Here is a 25,431-nt window from a genome sequence, read left to right on the forward strand (position 1 = left end):
GCTAACTTGGCAATGCAACCCCCCCCTCCCCCCAAAAAAGAACATTAAAAAAGAAAAAAGGAAAAAAAGAAAAAGAAAGAAAAAGAAAATATACCTATCTACCTTCATTCCGAGTAATGACTGCAGATCTCCAGTCTCTGTTATGTGCGGTCCAGGTCCACGCGCGAGCTTCGTTTCCTCGACCCTTCAAGCCATTTTGGAGTCCTTTATCCTTCAGGCTGGACTTCTGCTTTCGGTTCCCAAAATTGTTTTCGCCCTGTTTGAAATCACTATGCCCTTCTTCCATGGCAAAATACATCAGACTATAATATCAACTGTGCAGCAGTACAGACTTCAGTTTACAGGTTGCAGGATGGTTATAACTCAACTGAATCGTAGACGAACCGAGTGAAGCCCTCTCTGATGTTGCCGAATACTCGAATCCACGTCCCGGGTAGTCACGATTTAAGCTTATCTCGTCTGACTCCGGTAGCAGTCCTGGTGTCATCTTAAGCATATAGGGTTCTTGATTCTTTCCTACACTGCATTGTCTGCTCACATATGGTGATGTACACCAACACGGCCAAAAATTGGTCAGGGTTAGCTGCACAAACAGCGCGAGGCCGTCAGCTCCGGCATTTGTGATATCAGAATATTACACAGGAACTACTGTAGCAAAAAAGTATTTGCATAGTGGCATGCAATTCTACTTCTGGGCGTCAAGCCGTAAGAGATGGGTGTTTGAATGGGAGTGTCGGTAGACGGGAAACCGGCACAGAGGATCACAGAATAGATGCCCCTGTCTGACTGATGAACAAGGCTTTTCCAAGTCTAGCGCCTGGGGTGTGATTTGGTGTTGCTGAGGTGGCCTGTGTGGGGTAAGATGGCTTGGGTCTAGACCTCGGAAGGGTAAAGTTTGAAGGATATGAAATAAGGATAAAAACAAGAATAATTTGAATGGCACCAACTAGGTAGGTACTGTAGTTAGTTACGTAGGACACCACTGTTGGTATGACGAGTAGAGCCAGGGATAGGAGAACGAGTGAGAGTGCGATAAGGCTGCTTTTTATGGTGAGAGAAATGCTCTGTACAATGATGTCGTCTGGACAGCGGCTAAAGCGTCAGTGACGTAGCTGGACTAAGATCCAAGGCACCGCCAAGCAATGCCCCCGAAAATTAACGGTTGGGCCCGTCTTGGCCTTCCTAGAGTCGAAACTTGGCAGGGCACAGAGTATTCAGTATTGTGGGTGACCGCATCTTCATCATGCTGGAGCTATCTCATTGGCTCACGAGGTCATGGGAGATTTAGATGAGCCGTGAATGGATCGAGAGATCTAAAGGGGGGTTTATTACATAGGTACGTACCTACCTTAGGTTAGGTCTGCCGAGACGGGAGCTGTGAAACATGGAGCTTATGCTATGGATAGCAATCAATGCATTGAATATCTTACCTAGGTTAGTACATAGGTACCTACCTTAGGTAGGTAGGTAGGTAAGTAGGTACTAGGTAGGTAGGTAGGTAGAGAGGATCGACTGGGAGCGAGTGCCTTGTTACAGCAGTGCTTTCCTCGTCTCTCACATCCAATCCATTAGGTTATATCCATCCATCCCTTCCCCCTTTTGCTACGCGCTTGGTCCTCTTTCTCCTCCGTTTTATTTATCTGCTAATGACAACTCCCGTCCAGCCGTGTCTAAGGTACTAAGTAAACACACTACCTACCTAGGTACCTATCCAATCTGTGTCACCCTGGGCGGTCTGGCAGCTGGCTCCCTCCCACAAGCCCCCAGGTCCTAGTCCCCGGCCTCGACCTTTCTCTCTCGGAAATTCTGGGATAACTAACTACCTACCTATACCTGAACTGCACTGTACTGCACTGAAGTGAACATAGCTGAGGTACGGTACAAAAGGCAGCCAACATGCCTCGAGAGCGCTCCTCTTCGCGCTCCCACCGACATCGCTCATACAACTCTCCCGACATGCGACAAGTCTCATCCGACGACCATACTCTCCCAGTTCCAAACACATATAGCGAACACAAGAGAGGAGAGAAAAGAAACCGCAGCAACGGCAAAATGTCTCGATATATCAAGCCTGCGGGCGAGAGTGGCCGAAAGGGCTTCCATCCCATTCACTTTTCCAAGATCTCGTTCAGATCAACCAGTCGAGCAAGTTTGCTTTGCAACTTCCTCTGGCCTTTCGTCCCTGCTGCTATTGCTGTTCGCTGTAAGTATTTCCAACAAACATCTCGGCTCCTGTGTAGACTTGACTGACTCACGGGTGTCAGATGCTATGCCCGACAATCATACCACTATTTTCGCACTGGCCTATATCGCCATGGTACCGTGTGCCAACTTGATCGGATTTGCGGGCCAGGAGCTTTCACGAAAGCTGCCTCATGTCTTGGGAGTCCTTCTCGAGATCACGTATGCTCCTCATGGATGTGAACCCGAGAAACAGTAACTGATTCATTTACTTCTAGCATTGGGTCTATCGTTGAAATTATTCTTTTTATGGTTCTTCTTTCCAAGGACATGTTTTTCGTTATCAAGGCTGCCATCATGGGTTCAATTCTTGCTACCATGCTACTCTGCCTCGGTGCTTGCTTTTTCGTCGGTGGGTTGCTGAAAGAAGAGCAAGAATTCAACGAAGCTATCAGTGAAGCTGGAAGCGGACTACTTCTAACTGCGTCAGTTTACTTTCCAGATTATTTCTCTTCCTTTCAATAACTGACTGATTCATAGTGGTGTTGTCCTTGCCCTTCCCACTGTCTTCGAGTACGGTGTTGGCGATGGCGAGTCCCTTACCGCCGCAAACCTCGACCATAAGACACTCCAAATCTCGCGCATCATCTCAGTTCTTCTGATCATCGCCTACCTTGTATATGTCTTTTATCAGGCTCGAACTCACCATGGTATCTACGCTGCTGTATTCGAACAGGATGAGCACAATGATCGAGACAAGCACAAGGACCAAGCAAAGGCCAAGCTCACCCTCACTGAGTGCATCATCGCTTTGGTCATTTCCGTGGGCCTTGTTGCGTGGACGGCGGTTATTCTCGTCATGCAGATCGAATATGTCATCGAAAGGGGCGATGTCAGTGACGCATTCATGGGTCTTATTCTAGTTCCACTTGTTGAGAAACTGGCGGAGCACTTGACTGCCATCGATGAGGCCTGGGATAACCAGATCAATCTGGCAATGTCCCACGTGCTTGGAGCTACATTACAAACTGCTCTCTTCAACGCTCCTCTTGCCGTCGTTGTCAGCTGGGGCCTCAACAAGGGTCTTGATCTCAACTTTGCAGTTTTCGACCTCGTTATGCTCATCCTCGCCATTCTGACCGTTGGTAGATTCCTTCAAGATCAGAAGAGCAACTACCTGGAAGGTTTTCTGCTCATTGTTCTTTACGTTGCAATCGCCGTTGCAGCATACTACTATCCAAACCCAACTGGCCATGGATCTGAGGGAGCCGCTGAAAGTAGTTCTGAGGGTGGACATTGATAGAATCACGACCGATCCGTTTGAGTGCATCACCGCGGTTCTATTCAACCTATTACGATTTTATGACCAGGAGTCCCTTTCCAGTTTGGTGTTGCTCAAGGATAGCCTGTCTGCAAAGATGCACAGAGTTGGTCGTGGAAGCATGTATAGTATACTATTTGTTCATATGTACGTTCGCCAACTCTGATTTCGTAGAGCTGGCAAGGTGTCCCAAAAATAATGTATCTTTTAAACGCCATCTCCCTCACACCTCATCAGAAAGGGAGAAGAAAAAAAGCATCGTTACATACGTAAGAAGTCCACTTTGGCCATCAGACCGTCGCCTAAAGATTCTTTTAGAAGAATACAAAATCATATGATTTGAAACCCATGTCCAGGAATGAGGCCTCAACAGACTTAACCATCGGTGGAGGCCCACAAACAAGCACCAACTCGTCACCCTCGCCACTTGCCTCGGGTAGAACCATTTGTTCAGGAGCAAGAGCTTGATTCACAAAACCCTGGAGGCCATTCCAGTTGGGTGGGGGGTTAGAGAGGGCATTGACGACTCGGCATCTTGCAGGGTTGGCAGCCTCCAATTGGTCGAGCTCTTCCTTACAGAGAATATCGTCAACACTCCGGTTGCCGTTGAAAACCAGACATGGTGTCGTGTCGTTAGGATTGTGTATGACGGCGCGGAGTACTTGGCGGATAGGGGTAATTCCAGAACCACCGCAGACCATGATGAAACGGCGAACACGACGTTCTCTGTCATTGATTGTGCAGAGCCCGTTGCCATGGTAGACAAATTTGCCCGTAGGCCCCTTGAAGTCAACCCAGTGGCCAATAGGAAGGGCATCGAGTGCTTGTGTCATGACACCGCCCTTGCGCTGGGGAGTATCATAGTAGATCTTGATAAGAATATCCAGACGACCACAATCTGAGCCATCGGAGTATGGTGTGTATGAGCGGATGATGGCCTCACGGGTGGCAGGGTCACGAAGACGCATCATAAGATGCTGGCCAGTGGGAAGGCCAATCTTCTGGTCTTCGTGATTGAGCTTGAAGGAGAATATCTTCGTATCTGGTGAGATGGATGTCTTTTTATCGAGAATAGCTTTGCTCCATGTCTTGGGCTGGAGGAACACTTCTCGGTTTGCGTCATCGCTCGTCTTGGTAGCATCACCACTGAGAATGGCACGGGATTCTTCATCGAGGGTGCCAATATGATATGCAGGCAGCATGGCTTTTGCATTCTCGCTGTCTGAGGCAAACGTTAGTGAACATTTCAATGGACTTGTTGTGATTAGGTGGGACTTACGAATAGCCATAAATTCTTCAGTAGCATCTTGACCAGCGGCACCAAAGATTGATGCTGCACCGCCGGGGTGACCAGAGAGGTAAGGAGTGCCATCGTACACTTCACCCTTGACAACGAACCAAGGCTCTTCTTCACCACTGTGCGCCTTGAGCTCTTCCATGGTGATCCTTCGGTTGATCCGAGGGTTGGTCATGCAGATCTGCTTCTCAGGCTCCTTTATGACGACCTCTTGAACTTCACCAGGAGCCTTCTCACCCCAGTAGCCGTTGGTAAGATTACCGCCGGCCTCCTTGACTCGCTCCATCCAGCCCTTGATCTTTAAGGTAGCGTGAGTGGGATGCTCGAAGCGAAGTGCATCATCCTCCTTGTGGATCACGATTCGGAACCATGGGTTGTTCATCATGCCCAGTACGCTCCAGTACATATCTCGAGGCTGTACGTTCATGGACTCGTCCATAGCACGCATCATTATATCATCTGCACTCTTTAACTCATCCAGAGGAATGTCAAGATCCCAGAAGCACCAGCAGAATGATGTCTCACGCCACCACATGTCGACACGGCCCCCGTAGAGGGTATCACCCTCAGGGGCGTTGCGATAGTCATCCTCGGGGTATCGGATGTTTGCGAGTCTCCAAGATCTACCTTTGTCAAGGGTAACTTCGACTCGTGTGATGCGTCTTCCGCCACCACCGTAGGCATAACCTCGCACCTTATAACTTGCCGGAGCGCCCGTGAACGGGACCTTCTCTTCATGGGCAGGGTAGCAAATGGCACTGTTAGTGCTAAGGTCGTAAATGGCATACTTCTCATCCTTCCAGACCTCGGGCAAATTTGCACTCTCTTCAGGCGAGATCATGGTGGGTAGGACTCGGTTGTCATAGATGTGGTACCAGTTGTCGCTAGGCTCTTGTGTGACAGTAATCTTCTTGAGCCACTTAATGCTTCGGCCGCCTATTTGCCCAGGAATGACTATACGAACAGGCTTGCCGTGGTCTGGATGTAAGGTCTTGCCGTTCATCTTGTGAGCCACCATAACACCTCTGTTGGGATCCATGCACCAGTTGAGCTTGATGGATGTACCATAATAGCCATTGGGTAACTTGTCTGCTCCCTCGAAGCAAACAAACCGGGCCCCGCGCTTGGGCTTTGCTGTAGCGAGCAGATCTCCGATGGCAACACCGGTCCAGAGAGCTGTTGACAGGCCGGCAGCCCCCCAAGAAAAGCCCTTGGTCTTCCGTACAATGTTCTGCTCTTTACGGCGGTTTCCAGCGCACACGAATGTCACTGGATAAGTCAATTGCTGGTATTCGTTGATAAGATCTCGTACGTTCATCTTGATGGGGTTTTCGACAAGGCCACTTATTTCGAACTCCCAGTCGAGGATATCATCATCTTCACACCTAGGAACATGTCCGTGGTTACGGACATAGTGAAGATTCTCGCTGGTTAGGAAACCTTCATCGTATAGGTCGCTCAGTGGTGCCTCAACGTTGAAGGGGTGGACTCCAGTTAGACGAATGAGACGTGGATCTCTCTCAACAAAGTTGTCGGGGGTTTTGAGATCCTCCTTAAGGACAGACTTTGGTAAGCATTTTGGAGGTAGAGGATAAGGCTTGATATGGTCGAGATAAGGGGATTCGATTGATGAGAGTTCTTGTAGATCGTGATAGCTACCTATCCGAGATGGCTTTGCTGTTCCTGGAGGAGTTGGGGGGAGGCTGTGGGTATGTATATGGGCTGGGATAGGTTCAGAGTTTTCAGGTATCTTTCCCTGTTGTAGGAGGGTTGTTGTTGTTGTTGTTGTTGAAGTCTCCATAGTGTATCGAGATATATATGCCAGTTGTGAAGAGGACTCAAGAATGGTTACACAACCAAGTGTATTGATAACATTGTTTGAATTGAAATTAGTCTAAGAGGCAGCAGAAAGTGCAGTATAATAAGTCTTATCGCCGGTGATCTGACGAGATGGCACTGCCGCTTGTCCGTTTCGTGGACCTAGGGCCCCCAGAGGTTCTCCGTTTGGATCTGCTGAGGCTTGTTTCATGATATCCGTGTTTCTCTGTTTCCCGCGAGGAGATGCAAGTTACAATTGAGTGGATGCACTGGGCTCTGGTCTGATCCCGCGGAGGTTGAGGAGTATGCGTTATCAGGAGATAGAGGCGATGGGCGAATCACGTCTGTTCCTTAGCTGATTGCCCCCGGAGATGTCTGAATCACTGAGGGCCCACATTGCAACTGGGCTGATAAGGGGATCAAGATAGTGGGAAACAACCTGAGGCAGCGCATAGATGAGCACTTGTCGGTAATGTCTCGTGCATTATAGGTGATCAAGTTTTCTGCCCGGAGATGCTAAATATCTCAAGATCGTGGGCATATTTTCCGTCCAGATTTGACCATGGTCATACTATTAATGGATAAAGTTGAGGTTGAAGGATTATGATGAAGCAGGAAATGATATGCTCTAAGTTGTCGTGAATGATGTGTGGTCTATGCTGTGTAGGCTGGAATTTTTAACTATTCCAATACATTATGATACCTCAAAGAATCAAAGGATGTAATTATTTGTGAGGTTCGAATGGTCTTCATCTTTGAACACACTGATAACGTTTGGTACTCGGTCTCTACATACCGTATGTAAGCTCAAAGATCGAGTCAAGCAAGGCCTTTATCGAGCAGACGCTAGAACATTGTTCCGGCACTTTGGTTCAGCACAAACCTGGCCTACGTAACGACTACATAGTAGCCCTACAGCCCGGCACTTGGTATACTGACCCGACTCTATGTACACCAGAGACGAGTAGCCTAACCTGGAGCTGATCAACACTCTAGTAGGGTTCACTAGGTATGTACATTGATATTTACGCTCTAGGGATGCTGTGAGTTCCCCAATCTTATACGTCTTATTATACAACTCTCAATAAAATCGTGATGCAATGACTGAATCCCAACTCTGAATACACTTTTAGTAGGGCGTTTGCAGCCTTTGTATTTAGACCCCAAGTCTTGCATCACCATGAATATCTTGTGGCTGAAAGTTATTGATTGCGAGTTCATCAGGTAAGTACCTATAGTACCTTACTGACTTTAGCTTAGAGTTCTAATGTACTAGGTACCTACCTAAGGAATCCTGATTTACATGTGGTTGAAATCAACCTAAGCTTCGATGCGATTAGGGATACCATTATGATTTTGGTGGCAGGCGAAACTTGACCCCACCCTAGGCACCTGCACCTCCACCTCTTTGGCTAGGTGTATTCCGTACCTTGACGTTAATCGCTGTCGACCACAAAATCAGGTAACAGCAAAACCTCGAACAGACACTGACTGCCCCGGCGTATCAGCCCTGCCACATCGCATATCCCCCGTCCTGGCTTGACGGACGCACCCATGTCGGCTCTGTTGCCTTATCTACAGCATCAATTTCTGGGGAAATATATCCCTTAGCAGGCAGCCTGCGCTGAATGTAGCGCCGCCTCCACCCATCTCACATTCGATCTAGAACATTTACCAGGTCGCGAATCGCCTCCAATCATACCGTGACCCGCCATGGATCGCGCAAGGAAGCGTATAATCTCTCACCACCCTTCTTGTTAGTATAGTAGCTCATTGTCTCTCTAGGCGAATTGCGCGCTCTGAACGAAAAGGCCTGGGATGGCGAATCTGGTATGAATCATATGCCTACCCCCCCACTCCCCCGCCATCTTCTATTAACAATTCCTGTCGTAGACTTGTTTCCTGTTGCAAAGACTCTCGATTCGTCTCTCAAGAAGAATACCGCTTTCATTAAGCGGCTGCGAACAGCCATCACTGCCGCTACCCTCAGCACCTTCCTCCAGGAAATCCGAACTTTGAGCCTACACAAGTACCTTTCCGAGATCATATCTGCTTGCTATGAGGGACTATGCCGACTCAAGTCGCCTGGCGAGATTGAGGCCAGCGTGGAGATTGTCAGTGCTCTCCATCAGCGATTCGGCCCCAACGAGTTCACGGAATACTTAGCTTGGCTTCTTGGAAAAGGGATGGCGACTCCAGATAAGGGTATCCTCAAAGCTCTAGCACCAGAGGTTCGTGAGAAAGAAGAGAAGGAGCGCATCACAAGACACCGCGCTCTACTTCGCGTAGTGACCGAGTTGTGGCTCGTTGGCGTCATCAGGACCCTTGACGATGTTAGCAGGCCCGACGATGCAACAAAAGGAGCCGCAGGCAAGACTCCCGAACTGAAGACCCGAACGAACAAAGGCACCGGTGCGGAACCGTTCCCCCTCGAAGTACTCAAGGATTTGCTTGGACACGACCGCGAACATGCCAACCTTCCGCTTCTTGTCATTTTTGTCAAGTCATTCAGCTGGGATATTCTTGGGGTGAAACCAACAGGCGCTGATGGCCGAAAGACAGTAGAGGAAGACGGGACTACTGAAGGAAATGAAGCCGAGGATGGCAATAGTGGAAATGAGGTGTCTCCTGACGCAGATCAACCTTTTACTGAACCCGAAGTGCGTGATCGATTCAGGAGCATATTGAAGAAGTATTTTGATGATGTCAAGGGGCATATCACTCGGGATCAGAAGTCGATTCAGTCGCAAGCTCGGCGGAATGCCGAGGCGTATGTCAAGTCTGGCGAAGTCTTTGAAGATCGACAGGCGAACTATGAGAAGCAGGTCAAGGCTCAAGAACGCCTCGTTTCCAACGCACAGGTTATTGCGGACGCAATTGGGGCCGAAATGCCGGATCTTAAGGACTCAGATGATTCATTCGCTGCTTCCAACGGGTCTATCGGTCTCGTTAAGACTGGCGATTATCTTCGTTCTATGGGAGACGGCGCCGGAATCTGGGAGGATGAAGATGAGCGACGCTTCTACGAAAATCTGGTTGATCTCAAAGGCAAGGTCCCCGCTATTTTACTGGAAGACGGCAAAAAGAAGAAGACAGACACGGACGAACAAGTTGGGAAGAAGGTAGACCCATCCGAGGCCTCGGAAGCCCCCAAGACTGCCGAGACTGTTGATGACCAGTCCACATCTATCGCTAACCGAACCATTGGAGCGCAAGTCGATGCCCTGCTTGCGCGTCTACCAGAGTTGACCAACAAAGACATCGCAGACCAAACAGCTATCGATTTCTGCTTCCTGAATTCCAAAGCTTCTCGCAACCGTCTGGTGAAGGCTCTGATGGAAGTTCCAAAGGGCCGTAGCGACCTACTCCCGTCATGGTCTCGCCTTGTGGCGACTTTGGGTCGATATATGCCAGATGTTCCAAAGGGCCTGGTCGATTACCTTGATGCGGAATTTCGAAGCCTTCAAAGACGGAAGGAAAAAGACTTCTTGGGACAAGTCCGCCTGAGCAACATTCGGTATCTTGCTGAGTTGACAAAATTCGGCATTGTGCCCGAGCATGTTGTCTTTCATTGTCTGAAAGTCAGCCTCGATGACTTTTCACGTATGAACATTGAGATCCTGTGCAACCTCATTGAGAACTGCGGTCGGTATCTGCTTCGAAATCCTGAAACAGCTCCTCGTATGATGAGCTTTCTCGAAACTCTGCAGCGCAAGAAGTCCGTCCAACATATTGGACAACCAGAGCGGATGCTCATCGATAACGCTGTTTACTACGTTGACCCACCAGAGCGTTTAGCTATTGAGCAGAAGGAGCGCACCCCGATTGAGCTTTTTGTTCGCAAATTGATCTATGTTGATATGACAAAGAGAAATTACAGCAAGATCTTGAAGCAGATTCGGAGGCTCCACTGGGAGGAGACAGAGGTATGAAGCAGAGATAGTATCTTATGAATAAGTGCTGATAGTTTTAGGTTGTCGCCATCTTGGAGAAGGTGTTCTCAAAGCCTGGAAAGGTGAAGTACGGAAGCGTTCATCTTCTTGGTATCCTGCTCAGCGCGCTTTATCGCTACCATCCTGCCTTTGTGGTCAAGGTTATTGATAACGTGATCGAGTCTATGACGTTTGGCCTCGAGCAGAATGATTACAGATTCTATCAGCGACGCATTGCCGAAGTCAAATATCTTGGCGAGCTTTATAACTACCGCATGCTTGAACATCCTGTTATCTTTGACACCATGTACAAAATTATGACATTCGGATATGGTAAGACGTTCCTTAAGACTACTAATTTGTCCACCAACTGACTGAACTTACAGGGGGTCCACCTGTTCCTGGTAAATATATTCCACTCGATCCTCCCGATGACTTCTTCCGCATCCGACTTGTATCTACAATGCTGGAAACCTGCGGCATGTTCTTCAACCGCGGAGCAGCGGGCAAGAAGTTGGATTACTTCCTCTCATTCTTCCAGGTATGTTCCACCAACACCCCCGTTATGTTGTCTCTATCTGACACTCTGGTAGTATTACATCTTCACTAAAGTGTCCCTGCCAATGGATATAGAGTTTTTAGTTCAAGACACATTTGCTCTGACACGACCACAATGGAAACTTGCCACAAGCTTGGATGAGGCCGTAAAAGCCTTCCAACTTGCCGTTGCTCAAGATCAAAAGTTGGCGGGCGTTGACAAGGGAATTGACGTGGATGATGCCACAAGCGATGCCTCGTCGGACGATGACAACGTGGACAATGATGAAGATGGCGACGACAACGAAGACAGTGCTTCTGAGGAGGAGGAGGCAGAGGTAAGTCAATCAAATGCGAAATACTTGGCCATGATTGACAAATGTAATACAGGATGTGGAGGACGATTCTGACGACGAAAGTACCTTTGACGAGGAAGCCATCGTAGTCACTCGACAAGAAGAGGAGGTTGACCCTGAGGATGAGGCTGATTTTGAGCGCGAGTATGCCAAGATGATGGCCGAAAGTCTCGAGTCGCGCAAGTTTGAGCGCAAGCAGCTCTTTGATGTACCACTTCCAGTTCGACCCAAAAATCGCGAGGCTACCTCAACAGAGGGAGGCGAAGGAGAATCCCCCCCTAGCCATACTATGGCGTTCTCCTTATTGACGAAGAAGGGCAACCGCCAGCAGGTATTTACATTGCCACTCTGTACCGTTCCCCAGATGCTGACCTGGAGTTAGACGCGCACTGTTGAACTGCCCTCCGATTCTACCTTTGCTATTGCAATGAAGAACCAGCAACAGGCTGAAAGGGAGGAACAACAGCGCATCAAGAATTTGGTGCTCAACTATGATCTTCAGCAGAATGAAGACCAGGATGGTGGTACAGACCCTCAGCCCATACAAACTCATCACAACACCAATATTCACACATTATTTCAGGCAATGAACGACCGGCGACCTTCTATCACAACCGGTTGGAGAGATCGAACAAGGATAAGAGCCAAAGATCTCGTAAACTCCAGCTGAGCGATGTCGATTGGTAAAGATATTCGAATGGGTGAGACTCCTAATCTAGCCTTGACGATTAGCCGATATCACTCGACGACTGCATCCCGAGATGACCGTCGCTCCGCTTCCGAACTGTGGCCACGGATGCTGTGGCGAAGAACCAACCTTGTACCACATTCGGCAGTGCCGTCTTTGCACGTCGCGCAAAGGGCGGTCCAGTAAGCTGAATCCTCCTCAACGTTGATGCAAGCTGTGCTTTTCAACAATGCGGCCTCACACAATCCAGCTTCATTGCTGGAAGTATGCTCGCAGCAGGAAGATAGCCTCCGCAGTATAAGCCTGGACGTCAGAACGACGACCCTACCGCACACTCGTGACGCAGCAACGTGCTTTCCACGGAACTGAAGGGACATGCATGACATGCTAGAAGCACATGCATCGCCTAGAGTGGAGGATGTTTAGACGTCCAAGATGTCTTAAGCAGATGAATAGCTAAGGAAGGCATTTAAACCCCTGCCAGGTTGCTGATCATCAGTACGCTGTAGCTTGAGATTGAAATACTGAACTTGATACTCGAGAGCATTGGACCTGGTCAACGGAATGATTTAATCAAGAGTGGAAGTGCTAAAACTAATACTGGTTTGTGTATGTTTGTTTGTTCATTTCCAGATCGACTAATTTATTAGTTCACCTGGTAACAGGCAATATATCATGTGTAACCGTGATGAGGTTGGTATGACACCGAGCTCTTGGTGACCATATAGCCTTGAATTCCCACGGGGATCTGAACTTCTTTACATTAGATAGTACCTAGGTTCTTTCGTTCTTAGCATCTTCCTCGCGCCTTCCCCCACATGCAGCTTACGAAGGCAGCTTCCTCTGATATTCATGGCACTTGCTCTCCTCCAATTCTGTTTCTAATCGATTTGGCTTGTGTTACCGAGCTTGACTCATTCAAGCCTCGCAATATTCTGCCGGCACCCGCCGGGAACTCAACTCAAGGCAGTGCCTCTAAACTAAGAGACGGCCCCTTTCTGAACACTGCCCTGTGCTTCTTTGGCTCTTGTCTCCAATGGTGGCGACTGTCCAGCACGGCTTGCAGCACACAAATCCTTGGGGAGTGGTCGCCGTGCGTCAGATCGATTTTATGAACTGTCTCTATCTGTCTCACTGACGCTGTCTCTCTGTTGCCTGCCGACTGCTGTCAAACGAGGAGGAAAGGTCGCTTTGCAATCATGGCCCTACTAAAGGACTGGCCATTGCAAAACGTGAGTCGGCATACTGCAGTGTTTTGCTCCATCATGTGCGCTGATTTGATCATTCCAGATTATATATACCAGCATAGTCGGCGTCGTGCTTTTGATGGCATGCCTCGAGTGGTTTCTCTGGTTGGCAGCGTTCGTCTATTGCCTCGTCAAGGTCTTTCAAAAGGCAGAACATTGGTCCATTCATGTCTTGTGCTTCATTGTTGGCGCTGCCTTTGTTCTCCTCCGGTAGGCCGTGTCCCGTCCTCTGACATAACACAAAATGGGCGTCTTAGCTAATATCAAGGTTAGGGTCATATTCCTCCCAATCATGATGGTGACACTGCCACTTCCGGATACCATTACAGAGCTGTGGCCGAAAGAGATGGTGTCCTTTCTCCAGTGGTTTGCATTCTGGACCTTCGCGATCCTCTTGACAGTGCCATGGTTGTTCTGTATCTATCAAGTCGTGACAAATCAACTCGGTCGAACGAAGCGTATGAAACAGGTGCTCGATGATGTTACTGCGCCAAAGGTCGTCATAGTCATGCCTTGTTACAGAGAGGAACCCGACGTTCTCCTGAAAGCTGTCAACTCAGTTGTCGAATGCGATTACCCGCCCGCCTGTATCCATGTTTTCTTGTCCTTCGACGGGGATGAGGAGGACGAACTGTACCTCAGCACTATTGATAAGCTTGGTGTGTCCATGAAGATGGAGACATACCCCAAGAGTATTGATGTCACGTATCGATCTGCACGTGTAACCATTTCACGCTTTGAGCACGGAGGAAAACGTCACTGCCAGAAAGTAACCTTCAAGCTCATCGACCGAGTTTACGAGGAGTATCTCAAGCGGAACGACAATCTGTTCATTCTCTTTATCGACTCCGACTGTATCCTAGACAAGGTATGCCTACAAAACTTTGTCTACGACATGGAGCTCAGCCCTGGCAATTCTAGAGACATGCTAGCTATGACAGGCGTCATTACCTCGACGACGAAGAAACATAGCATCATTACCCTGTTACAAGACATGGAATACATACATGGACAGTTGTATGAACGAACCGTCGAATCTGGCTGTGGTTCCGTCACTTGTCTGCCAGGAGCCTTGACGATGCTGCGCTTCTCAGCTTTTCGGAGAATGGCCAAATACTATTTTGTAGACAAAACAGAGCAGTGTGAAGACCTGTTCGATTTTGCTAAGTGTCACTTGGGAGAAGACCGCTGGTTAACCCATCTATTCATGATTGGAGCCAGGAAGCGGTACCAGATCCAGATGTGCACATCGGCCTTTTGCAAAACCGAGGCTGTGCAGACATATCGGTCCCTGGTTAAGCAGCGGCGCCGATGGTTTCTAGGCTTCATCACAAACGAGGTCTGTATGTTGACGGACTGGCGCTTGTGGAAGCGCTACCCCGTTCTCATATTGGTCCGTTTTATGCAGAATACCATCCGAACAACAGCATTATTGTTCTTCATCATGGTTTTGGCCCTGATAACTACAGTTAAGAAAGTGGACGACCTTCCCGTAGGCTTCATTGCCGTCTCTTTGGGGCTAAATTGGCTGCTGATGCTGTACTTTGGAGCCAAGCTCCGGCGATTTAAAATCTGGCTCTATCCACTCATGTTTATTCTTAATCCGTTTTACAACTGGCTGTATATGATTTACGGTATATTCACAGCAGGGCAGCGAACTTGGGGCGGGCCACGAGCCGATGCTGCGGCGGCGGACGCTCACACGACAGCAAGAGAAGCAGTGGAACAAGCTGAGAAACAGGGAGACGAACTGAACGTGGTCCCCGAGACGTTTAAAGCGGCACACGAAGCACGTAGGGCTGCCTCAAACCGTATGTCGACCGCAACCACCGAACTCGGACGCACTCGAAGCGTGGTGCGACCACCAGACAAGATTGATGGCAAGTTTTCGGCACGTCAGAAGACAGCATCGGGAACATATGCTCATCCAGATGAGATCGATACCAGCACAGAGGATATTGAGATGGGGAAGGCAACATCTCATGAGTTCTCGAAGCCTCAAGAGTGTGCGGATTTCGGTGTTGGAACACAGCGAAGAATGAAGCTCCTGATGGATGAGGAAAACGTTCGGAAGTACGAGATTGCACAACAAATGCAGGACCGAGCTTCTCAGGTGAGCAATATGGAGGGCATCCGGTCTAGCCGCGGGTTCTCAGCTTCACCTATGAGGCGTACTGAAATTTCAAGAGATATGACCACTTCCCGAAGTACGATCGATTACAATCAGGTCGCCCAAGATGAAACAGTTGAATCTCGTCGTCGAAATTCCATGGAGAGAAGTATTGGTACCACCAGCCTTGACGGGGGACAAACAAGGCTTGGATCAAACATGTCGTTTGCTAGTCGAATGACGAGAGGGAGGCTGAAGAAAAGCCATTAGAATAAGGCGGTGGATTATACCTGGATCAAGCCAGCGTTCATGTTGCTTAGGCTGAGCCAGTTCTTGTTGTGGTTCGTCATTCTCAGATTATACATACCTAGTGTAAAAAATGAAGCTATCTCGAACAACAAACAGCAGGTTTTGTATTGGATAGATGTCGATCCAAGCCCGGTGAAGCCCACCCACATCTACCCCGCAATTCTGGAGCTGCATCGGGCATCATGACAACACACAAGAGAGATGAAGATGATGAAGGCCAGACCAGACCAGACAGGTCATTTGTTGACCGGGGTCGAATGCTCCAAGTGACCCTGTCACTTGCTATATACTACCAACTACTCCGTACGGACAGGTTAGACGGGGCAGGGCGAAAGCAACCCGAATAGCCTCACTAAAATGTGGCGTCCTGATATACATGCAATTTCAACAACTCTCACCAACCTGAGGCTACTCCTTGTTAGTTCATGAAAAATTGTCGTTTCGGTGTGCCGGAGAGAGGGACGAGTGTTTTGTCGGTGAGCCAGTCCACGGTCGATCACCTGAAAATTCATTTCCAAGTTGGCGGAGCAGGAGAGCGAAAAGTGCATGATATTAGTTTCGAACAGCTTGGCACGGTTTGTTTGGCTGTGTCAAGATCATACAAATGTTGTCTTTAGTCACACCCGGAGGGTTAGGCCCGGTTTAAGTGGTGGTGGTATTATTCAGTTCGACCAAGATAGGTAGTCTCGAAATTTCTTCAATGTTCTTGATGGAGATATTCTTGTCTCGTCAATTGGGGTTAGGGGTGCGCTGAGATCCAATGTGATGGAAAAGTCAAGTTTGCCATGTCGAAGAGGCTAAGTTAACAAAGGAGCTTAGGTGGCGAGGAATCCATTAACGGAGACTTAACTACTAACCTTAAAGTGGTTACTTGCTTTATCGTTATCGTAGGGACTCTCACCCGTTTGGGGTTTTCTGTACTGTGTGTGCCCCTCCAGAAAGCTTTGTGTCTGCCTCGTCTTCGAAATGTTGGAATAGCGGGGGAGGGGCATGACAACTAAATTTTTCCTTGCTGCTGTACTTGTCCTGGTAGGCCAAAAGGGGTTGGCAAGGCATTGTATTTGCTTGCCTCATTCAAGACTGGAGTCAAGGGTAGGTAGTTATCACTCACTAAGGAACAGTACCAAGAAGTACCGCCCACTAGACTGACTTGGTACCTAGTAGGTAGGAACCTCGCGACTTGGTTGCTGTGATGTATGTAGAGAGTATCGTCGTGGCTGATGCTGGTGCCTTGCGTTTCTCTTTTTGTGGAGATGCTGTATCTTTTTTAAATCCCTGATATCCACTGTAAAGCAATTTGATTGCTTACAGGAGCTGTTGAATCTGGTGACAGAATCGCACAGAAATCTATCGTCGTTTCTAGGGTCTGCTAAGTCTAGTCAACTGTTCAACGTGACCACAGCATCCCAGCACAACGAGATACTGCGCTGGTTCATCCTCACTAGATCTACCATGAATATAAAAAGTCGAAGAATATCTTTTTTGGAAGACGTTTTGAATGAAACTCCTTTAGAGAAACAAAACTTGGCATCTTCTAGAAACAGCTTAAAGAAAAGAATCGAATCGCGACAGGCTTTCAAGTAGTGTATACTTGGTTTACATCATCGCTCTACACTACAGGTCCACCACATCGTACATCGACCCACAGGTACTGGGTACAGTGCATCTCCCTGTAGCCACTGAACCATTGAAATTTTCAGTACAGTGCAGCCCATCGAGCGGGATCCCCCATTCGCCGTCCCTCCACCTAAAAAAAAATTGGCCCAGCGCCAGCGGACCAGGCCAGGCCATAAACAATTGGAACCGCCGCCCAACCAAACCAACCTAGGTCACCTTAGCCATTCATACCCTACCAGCCTTTACTCTTCCCCTCCATACCTACCTTGCCTTACTCTTTCTATCTTATCCATTCTCACGATCCTCCCTCTATCTCCCGCCTTTTCGCGATCGCTTTCCTTCTTCTTCTCTTTTGAGCTTTCCCGCGCATCGCTCAACTTTATATCCCCCTTCTTCTTTCTACCTTAATATCGTGTCTCGGGGCAAATCCCACCCGTCGAAATCATGAGTGTCGTTGGTAAGTGATGCCATCCGAGTGCTCACTTTTTTTTTCTTGCTGGTGGTGCTCAGCCAATCGCTATTCCTCGCAAGGAACAACCAGACTTTGAACAACACCAAACTGACTGTTGGCTTTCCTCTGTATAGGTATCGATTTCGGAACCCTCAAGACTGTCATCGCCGTTGCTCGAAACCGCGGTGTCGATGTTGTGCGTATACCCTCATAACCTCCCCCGCCATCTATCCCAGTCGACTGCCCTGCCCTTACCCCTCCATACCTGCTTCGTCGTCGCTCCTCCACCGACGATGGGATCGATGGCCACCCTCAAAATTTCCCATAACTGACTTCTTTTGTCTTGTACAGGTCACCAATGAAGTCTCAAACCGAGCAACTCCGTATGTTTGTACCTCTTGTTTGACCCCGTTGCTTGTCGCGCGCGGCCAAACAACGCTCCACCACCTTTATCAGACACATATATACTGACAATTCTATTCCCTAGTTCCCTGGTAGGATTCGGACCAAAGTCTCGTTACCTCGGAGAGGCCGCCAAGACCCAGGAAATCTCCAACCTCAAGAACACTGTCAGCTCTCTCAAGCGTCTTGCTGGTCGACAATTCAACGACCCCGATATTCAGATTGAGCAGCAATATGTGACCGCTCCTCTGGCCGATTGTAATGGCCAGGTCGGTGCTGAAGTCAACTATCTGGGCAAGAAGGAGAAGTTCACTGCCACTCAGCTGGTTGCCATGTACTTGAGCAAGATTAAGCAGACCGCTGGAGCTGAACTCAAGCTGCCTGTTCAAGACGTCTGCCTGAGTGTGCCACCTTGGTTCACTGATGTTCAGCGCCGTGCTCTTATCGACGCCGCCGAGATCGCTGGCCTCCGTGTTCTCCGTCTCATCAACGACGGCACAGCCGCCGCTCTTGGCTGGGGTATTACAAAGCTCGACTTGCCTGCCCCTGAGGAGGCTCCCCGCCGTGTCTGCTTCGTCGATATCGGCCACAGCAGCTACACTGTCTCCATTGTCGAGTTCAAGAAAGGTGAGCTCGCTGTCAAGGCCACCACCTGGGACAAGGACTTCGGTGGTCGTGACTTCGATCGCGCTCTCGTCGACCACCTCGCCAAGGAGTTCAAGGGCAAATACAAGGTCGACATCATGACCCACGGCCGTGCCCTTGCCCGTACTATCGCCGCCGCTGAGAAGACAAAGAAGATTCTATCTGCCAACCAACAAGCTCCTGTCAACATTGAGTCTCTCATGAACGACATTGATGCCTCTGCCATGATCACTCGCCAGGAGTTCGAGGCCATGATCGAGCCCCTCCTTGCCCGAACCCACCTTCCCCTCGAGGAGGCCCTTGCCCAGGCTAAGCTTACCAAGGACGATATCGATGTTATTGAGGTCGTTGGTGGTGGTTCTCGTGTCCCTGCTCTCAAGGAGCGCATCCAGGAGTTCTTTGGAAAGCCCCTATCCTTTACCCTTAACGCCGACGAGGCTCTTGCTCGTGGCTCTGCCTTCAGCTGTGCCATTCTCTCCCCTGTCTTCCGTGTCCGAGACTTCTCAGTCCAGGACATCATCAGCTACCCCATTGAGTTTGCCTGGGAGAAGGCTCCCGATATTCCTGATGAGGACACCAGTCTGACTGTCTTCAACAAGGGCAACGTCATGCCCTCGACCAAGATCCTTACTTTCTACCGAAAACAGCCCTTTGATCTCGAGGCCCGATATGCCCAGCCTGAGCTACTCCCCGGCAAGACTAACCCCTGGATCGGCCGTTTCTCTGTCAAGAACGTCAAGGCCGATGGTAAGGATGACTTTATGATTTGCAAACTCAAGGCCCGTGTCAACATCCACGGTGTCCTGAACGTCGAGACTGGTTACTACGTTGAGGAGGAGGAGGTTGAGGAGGAGGTTAACGAGGATCCCGATGTGAGTTTGTCCGAGCCGTATATGGCGCCAAATGATTTCCCCCCTGCCCAAGGTCAAGACTCGGCCTCTTCATCATCCGCATCCGTTGGAGATGATAGCCAGGAATATCCTGCAAAGCGCCCGCGACTCGACGATGAAGAACCTGACTCGTCTCGTTCCGCTTTCGGTGTTCCAGAACATTTAGAAGAATCAATTTATGAAAGCCGATCGCTAACATCCGTTTCCCAAAAGGCCATGGAGACCGATAAGGATGCCCCTAAGAAGACTCGCAAGGTGAAGAAGCAGGTCCGCAAGGGTGACCTGCCCATCTCCACAGGTAGTGCCTCTCTTGACGACTCCACCAAGGCCAGCCTTCTTGAGAAGGAGGCTGCCATGGTTATGGAGGACAAGCTTGTCGCCGATACCGAGGAGAAGAAGAACGAGCTCGAGGCTTACATCTACGACCTTCGTGCCAAGCTCGACGAGCAGTACTCCGAGTTTGCCAGCGAAGAGGAGAAGCAGACCATCAAGGCCAAGCTTGAAGCCACAGAGGTATGTTCATATATTCCTTGATAGCTGAGAATTTATATACTAATAGCAATTCTAGGATTGGCTGTACGAGGAGGGCGATGATACCACAAAGGGTGTGTATGTTGCCAAGATCGACGAGATCCGCGCCATGGCTGGTCCCATTGTTCAGCGCCATTTTGAGAAAGTCGAGGCTGAACGACAAGCTGCTCTGGAGAAAGCCGAGGCCGAGCGGGCTGCCAAGAAGGCTGAGGAGGATGCTCGCAAGGCTGCGGAGGCCGAGAAGGCCAACGCAGACCAGGAGATGAAGGATGCTGACGCTCCGCAACAGGAGACTGAGGCCTCTGCTGACCCCCAGTAAATTATGAATAAAGGGAGGAAATTTCGACGCTGCAGATGCATGCTCGGCCAGCTCTGCGTGCGTGATGCTTGCATGATATGCGATAAGATGAATGACGCCTGAAAAGATTACGGATGTTGAAAAAAGTAAGGGCACCAGGTTTGGGAGAAGGAGAAATAGAACATGCGATATGGTTGCAAACGGCTTTGTTTGTTTTGTTGGGAGATAGGGGCCCGGATCATCATGACGGATATGTTACCCGAACGTTAGACCACTTTTACACTTTTAAGTTAGTAGTTAGGATCCATACACTCCAGTTTGGTTCAGCTTCTTCTGCCATCATTCAAGTGTGCTATCGTGATGAGTTGGAAGCGATCGTCTGCTGAGGTCTTCTCGGACTGAGTACCTAGCAGGTGTCACTGATCCAGTTCACACTCGTGAGGTAGCAACAGCACATATAAGATTAAATCATTTCAACCCTCGTTGATAAAGAGCCCTACTCTACGACTACATACGTTGCCTTGAGGGTGCCATTAGCCCTTCAATTTCGCGTCTCTTCAATCCTTTTTTGCTGCCCGAAAATGCAAATCAGTACCGTACACAATTCCTTCAAACGAGTTGATGCAATTTCTTTTCCTATTTTCTTCTTTTTGATATGCAGTGCATTTCTCATACTCTTCTCCCCGCAAAGGGAACTGACTGTAGCCTGATGTCCTGTCAGCATGTTATCGAAACATTGAGTTTCACCTCCAGGACAGGATGCAGCCAGGCTCCCAGCGGGATTTTCGAGGTAGAAACTTTACACCACCCATGTTCTTAACTTTTTGTAATCTTGGCTACTTATGAAATGTCGAATAAGGGCTTGAGCTTGATGATGAGCTGCCACTCATCGTTGCTGACCTCCTTTCTGTAGTATTCCTTGAGGGTGTCGATACTGGCTCGAGAGATCAAACTGTAAAGGGTCTCGTCTTCTTCCAGGTGGCGGCCGTACATGGGCTGGTTTCCACCCATCTCGATCTTGATTGCGACGGAAGGCTCCTTTCGCTTACACACGGGAATTTGCTTGTGCTCTCGCTCGATTGATGTACTATGAGACTGTTAATAGGGGGTCTTAAAGGAGTAGAGGATCTAGAAACTTACACTCTGCCCAATTTGACGATCTCCTTGGCACCGGTTGTAGGGTTATTCCTGACAGCGGCGACAGGACAGTTGATTCGGAGCTGGCCCTCAGTGACGTCAACACCAATAACAATGGGGTCATTCTTGTTGAAGACCTTGACGGGCTTCAATACGCAAGGGAAGACAGCAAGCATCTTAGACTCTTCCTTCTTCTTCTCGAGTTGCTCGTCCATATGCTTGGTGAAGGCATCAAACAGATGATAGATAATATCAGCTGTAAAGATCTTGATGCCATTGTCCTCTGCATACTGCTGTGCTTCCTTGTCGACCTTGACATCGAAACAGAGCATGATGGCGTACTCTGGTGCCTTCTCCAACATAACACCGCACTGCAAGACATCACGCTTGTAAACCGGACCAATACCAACGTTCGCAACAGGAATCTTGCAGTCCTTAAGGAAATCGAGTAGAGCCTCAAGCGATCCAAGGGTCGATGCTTGGACACTGACACCGCGGCCAGTTTTCTCGACACGGTTAAAGAGAACGGCAAGATCGGACTCAACCTCATCCTCAATATCGTCTTCATCGTCATCGGGACCTACAACCATCAGGCGTGAGCCAGCGATGGCACCCTCGAGACCAGGGGCGCTGATCTTGACACCTAGAGCAGCCTTGACCTCCTTATTGTGGACATAGGCGGACTTGAGACGCAATTCCTTCATAGGCGCTGGTGTAAGTAGTGCTCGAATATTCGTCTTGATAGCGCCTTCTGTACCGCACAGCACAATGCGGTCACCTTCTCGCAAGATACCGTTAGACAGAACGACATCGATGGTCATACCGAAACCCTCAATAGCCTTGACTTCGAGCACAGTGGCCTGGACCTCGGAGAGATACATGAGAGAGCCAACCATACGCTCTTGAGTGAGCTGGACAATGAGCTTCAACATGTCAGGGACACCCTCGCCAGTGTGGGCCGAAGTGGGCACAAGCGAGACGTACTTTGACATGGACTTGTTCTCGTAGAAGAGCTCGGAGTTGAAACCCTGCTCAGCGAAGGCAATCTTGGTCTTTTCGAGACGTGTCTCAAATTCGTTGCGGACAGCCTTGCTCTGGAGAGCCAGACTGTCCTGGAAACCGTTGTTGGCAACCTGCTTCCATCCGTAAAGACGATCGATCTTGTTGAGAGCGACGATGAAAGGAGTCTTGCGCTCTCTCAGCATTCGCATAGACTCGAGTGTTTGCGGTTCGAGACCATGCATGATATCGACGACCAAAATGGCAATGTTGCAGAGCGAAGAACCACGAGATCGGAGATTAGAAAAGGACTCGTGACCAGGTGTGTCGATGATGAGAAGACCCGGGACCTTGAACTCGAACTTGCCGTCAGGGTTGACAACAGCCGTCTTTTGTCGGATGGCTTCAACAGGGAAGTAAGTGGCACCGATCTGTTGTGTAATACCACCAGCTTCACCCTCTTGGACGTTGGTTTGACGGACCTTGTCCAGGAGCTTTGTCTTTCCGGTATCGACGTGGCCCAGAATACAGCAAATAGGCGATCTCAGGTTATCCTTCGATCGGGCAGCAAGGGCGGCCTGGTGAGCCTTTTCACGACGCTCAGCGGCCTCTCGCTTCCGCTTCTCCTCAGCCAACTGTGCAGCTGTGGCAGCCTCATCATCGGAAGACTCCTCCTCAGATTCTTCTCCAGACTCTTCTTCAGCCTTCGCTTCCGATGTACCGTTGGCCATCTCGGCCTCCTCGTCAGAATCGGCATCCCAGCTGTCCTTGACATCGCCGTCAGAAGCAGCAGCAGCCTCCCAGTCATCCTCCACATCACTCTCGGCACCCTTCTTTTCGGCAGCAGCCTTGGCCTCGGCCTCGGCCTTCTCACGGGCAGCCTTCTCTTCAGCTTCCTTCAAGGCCTTCTCAGCTTCTTGTCGAGCTCGCTCAGCAGCTTCTGCAAGAGCCTTCTCCTCATCGATCTGTCTAGGGTTAGCGAATCCTGATCTCTCGGTGTGTTTTATCACAAAGTATACCTTTTGTTGGGCGCGGCCTTTCTTTCTCCTGTTGTCTGCAGGCTTAGACTTCTTCTCACTGGGCTCGCCTGCAGGTCCAACTTGGATACCGGCAGCCAACATCTGCTGGAGCTTTCGCTCATTTCGGGCCTTTTCTTCCTTTTGGGCCTTTGTGAGATATTTGCCCTCTTTCTTGAGTTGCTCGATTCGCTCCCTCTCCTTCTGCTTCTTGATGGCCTTGGCCTCCTCGCGTCGCTTTTCTTCCTCAGCAGCTAGGCGCTCGTCTTCTTCGGCCTGGGCCTTCGCTTCGGCTTCGGCTCTGGCAGCTTCTTCTCGTTGGCGCTTGAGTTCCTCCTGCTGCTTCTGGAGCAGAGCAAGATGTGCGGGGAGCTTCTTCTTCTTGCCTCCCGCAGCGGGCTCAGGGACGGGAGCAGCCTCAACAGGGGCAGCTTCCTCCTTCTCTTTCACCTCAGGGGCAGCCTTTGGTGCAGCACCACCCTTCTTCTTCGCAGCGGCCTATCATGGGGTCGACTTGTTAGCAGGCTGTATTTAGGTAGAATAGAACCATGGTATAAGACAATCCATGGGGTAGCTGTAGCGTACCTGCTCCTTCTTTCGCTGCTTCTCACGCTCCTTCTTGAGCTTTTCCTTCTCGGCCTTGGTCAGGATACGACCACCATCAGCGGCATCTTCAGCGGCAGCAGCAGGCTCGGGCTTCTTAGCAGCTTGCTTGTTCTGCTTGCCACCCTTGCCCTTCTTCTCGGGTAGAGCAAACTCATCGTCGATGTTGGCCTCGACAGGGGCTTGGGCGGGAGGCTCTTGGGCAGCTGGGGCCTCGGATTCGGGTTCGGGTTCAGGCTCGACAATGCCTTTCTTCTTGCGCTTCTCCTTGTTCTTGCGCAGGGTGGCCATCAGGCCACCGGCACCGCCAGCATCATCATCGTCATCGTTGGCGTTGGCATCACCATCGGCACCGTTGGCATTGGTAGGCGGGGCAATACTCTCACCCAGCTCAGCCTCCCAGTCGTCCTGCTGGTTCTTTTTGTTTCCCTTCTTCTTGGGCGGCATCTCGGCGGTTGTCTCGGTGGGTGAAACTCGAGATGCAGTCGTCAAGGTTGGCGGGGCTAAAGGTTCGCTACGTATGGAATTTTTGGGGGTAAGGCGAAAAAAAAAAAATTCCCAAAGCCCAAAAAAGATAACGTTACAAAAATGTGCCAGACAAACGAGGCAACCTACTGACTAAATAAATATCCGTGGTCTCAGTCCCTCTCTCAGGCACTCATGCGCACACGCACTATCAAACAAGCAAGGCAGAGAGGATCGAACGCACGCCTAGACTGACTAGATGGTCAGGTCTGGTCAGGTTGAAGGGTGCGAGTAGGTGGGTTGGGCTTCCAATCTAGGCGGGGCAATGCTGCGGGCAACCACTGTATCCGTAATTCATGAACCTATATCCAGGGCTTTCCTTGGTGGCGAATCTTTAGACTCTCGAATATCGTTCTCGTGACATATCCAGTCTCTAAAATGCATACGAGATGTCTATCTCGCACGTACTTGTCACTCGTGAAATTTCAGTCTGCATAGGTAATTCAAGCCGACCTCAGATGCTCAATCTCCGATGTCTTTTAGTGCGGGGCAACGACAAAAACCCCAGGAATCATGATTAT

The 25,431-nt window shown here is 49.6% G+C and overlaps 6 protein-coding genes across 6 annotated transcripts; 4 read left to right on the top strand and 2 right to left on the bottom strand.

The window, feature by feature from the left end:
- Positions 1–1,956: 1,956 nt before the first annotated feature.
- On the top strand, positions 1,957–3,481 carry J7337_010692 (uncharacterized protein; the record flags this gene model as incomplete). Its single annotated transcript, XM_044828267.1, has 4 exons — positions 1,957–2,203; positions 2,265–2,403; positions 2,460–2,666; positions 2,722–3,481. 4 exons carry the CDS (start codon positions 1,957–1,959, stop codon positions 3,479–3,481), a joined length of 1,353 nt encoding a protein of 450 aa, XP_044676821.1.
- Positions 3,482–3,816: 335 nt separating this feature from the next.
- J7337_010693 (uncharacterized protein) lies at positions 3,817–6,600 on the bottom strand (the record flags this gene model as incomplete). The annotated part of the gene is made up of 2 exons (XM_044828268.1): positions 3,817–4,724; positions 4,782–6,600. The coding sequence occupies 2 exons, from the start codon at positions 6,598–6,600 to the stop codon at positions 3,817–3,819; spliced, it is 2,727 nt and encodes a 908-aa protein (XP_044676822.1).
- A 1,730-nt stretch (positions 6,601–8,330) lies between these two features.
- On the top strand, positions 8,331–12,112 carry J7337_010694 (uncharacterized protein; the record flags this gene model as incomplete). Its single annotated transcript, XM_044828269.1, has 8 exons — positions 8,331–8,373; positions 8,403–8,447; positions 8,511–10,543; positions 10,591–10,882; positions 10,936–11,090; positions 11,143–11,424; positions 11,477–11,773; positions 11,825–12,112. 8 exons carry the CDS (start codon positions 8,331–8,333, stop codon positions 12,110–12,112), a joined length of 3,435 nt encoding a protein of 1,144 aa, XP_044676823.1.
- A 1,560-nt stretch (positions 12,113–13,672) lies between these two features.
- J7337_010695 (uncharacterized protein) lies at positions 13,673–15,555 on the top strand (the record flags this gene model as incomplete). Its single annotated transcript, XM_044828270.1, has 2 exons — positions 13,673–15,490; positions 15,520–15,555. The coding sequence occupies 2 exons, from the start codon at positions 13,673–13,675 to the stop codon at positions 15,553–15,555; spliced, it is 1,854 nt and encodes a 617-aa protein (XP_044676824.1).
- A 2,302-nt stretch (positions 15,556–17,857) lies between these two features.
- HSP88 (Heat shock protein hsp88) lies at positions 17,858–20,651 on the top strand (the record flags this gene model as incomplete). The annotated part of the gene is made up of 5 exons (XM_044828271.1): positions 17,858–17,870; positions 17,999–18,060; positions 18,216–18,247; positions 18,352–20,314; positions 20,370–20,651. The coding sequence occupies 5 exons, from the start codon at positions 17,858–17,860 to the stop codon at positions 20,649–20,651; spliced, it is 2,352 nt and encodes a 783-aa protein (XP_044676825.1).
- Positions 20,652–21,470: 819 nt separating this feature from the next.
- J7337_010697 (uncharacterized protein) lies at positions 21,471–24,832 on the bottom strand (the record flags this gene model as incomplete). Its single annotated transcript, XM_044828272.1, has 3 exons — positions 21,471–21,717; positions 21,771–24,280; positions 24,368–24,832. The coding sequence occupies 3 exons, from the start codon at positions 24,830–24,832 to the stop codon at positions 21,471–21,473; spliced, it is 3,222 nt and encodes a 1,073-aa protein (XP_044676826.1).
- Between the last annotated feature and the right edge of the window lie 599 nt (positions 24,833–25,431).

This window comes from Fusarium musae, chromosome 8 (assembly GCF_019915245.1).
Source record: "Fusarium musae strain F31 chromosome 8, whole genome shotgun sequence".
Taxonomy (NCBI): Eukaryota; Fungi; Ascomycota; class Sordariomycetes; order Hypocreales; family Nectriaceae; genus Fusarium; species Fusarium musae.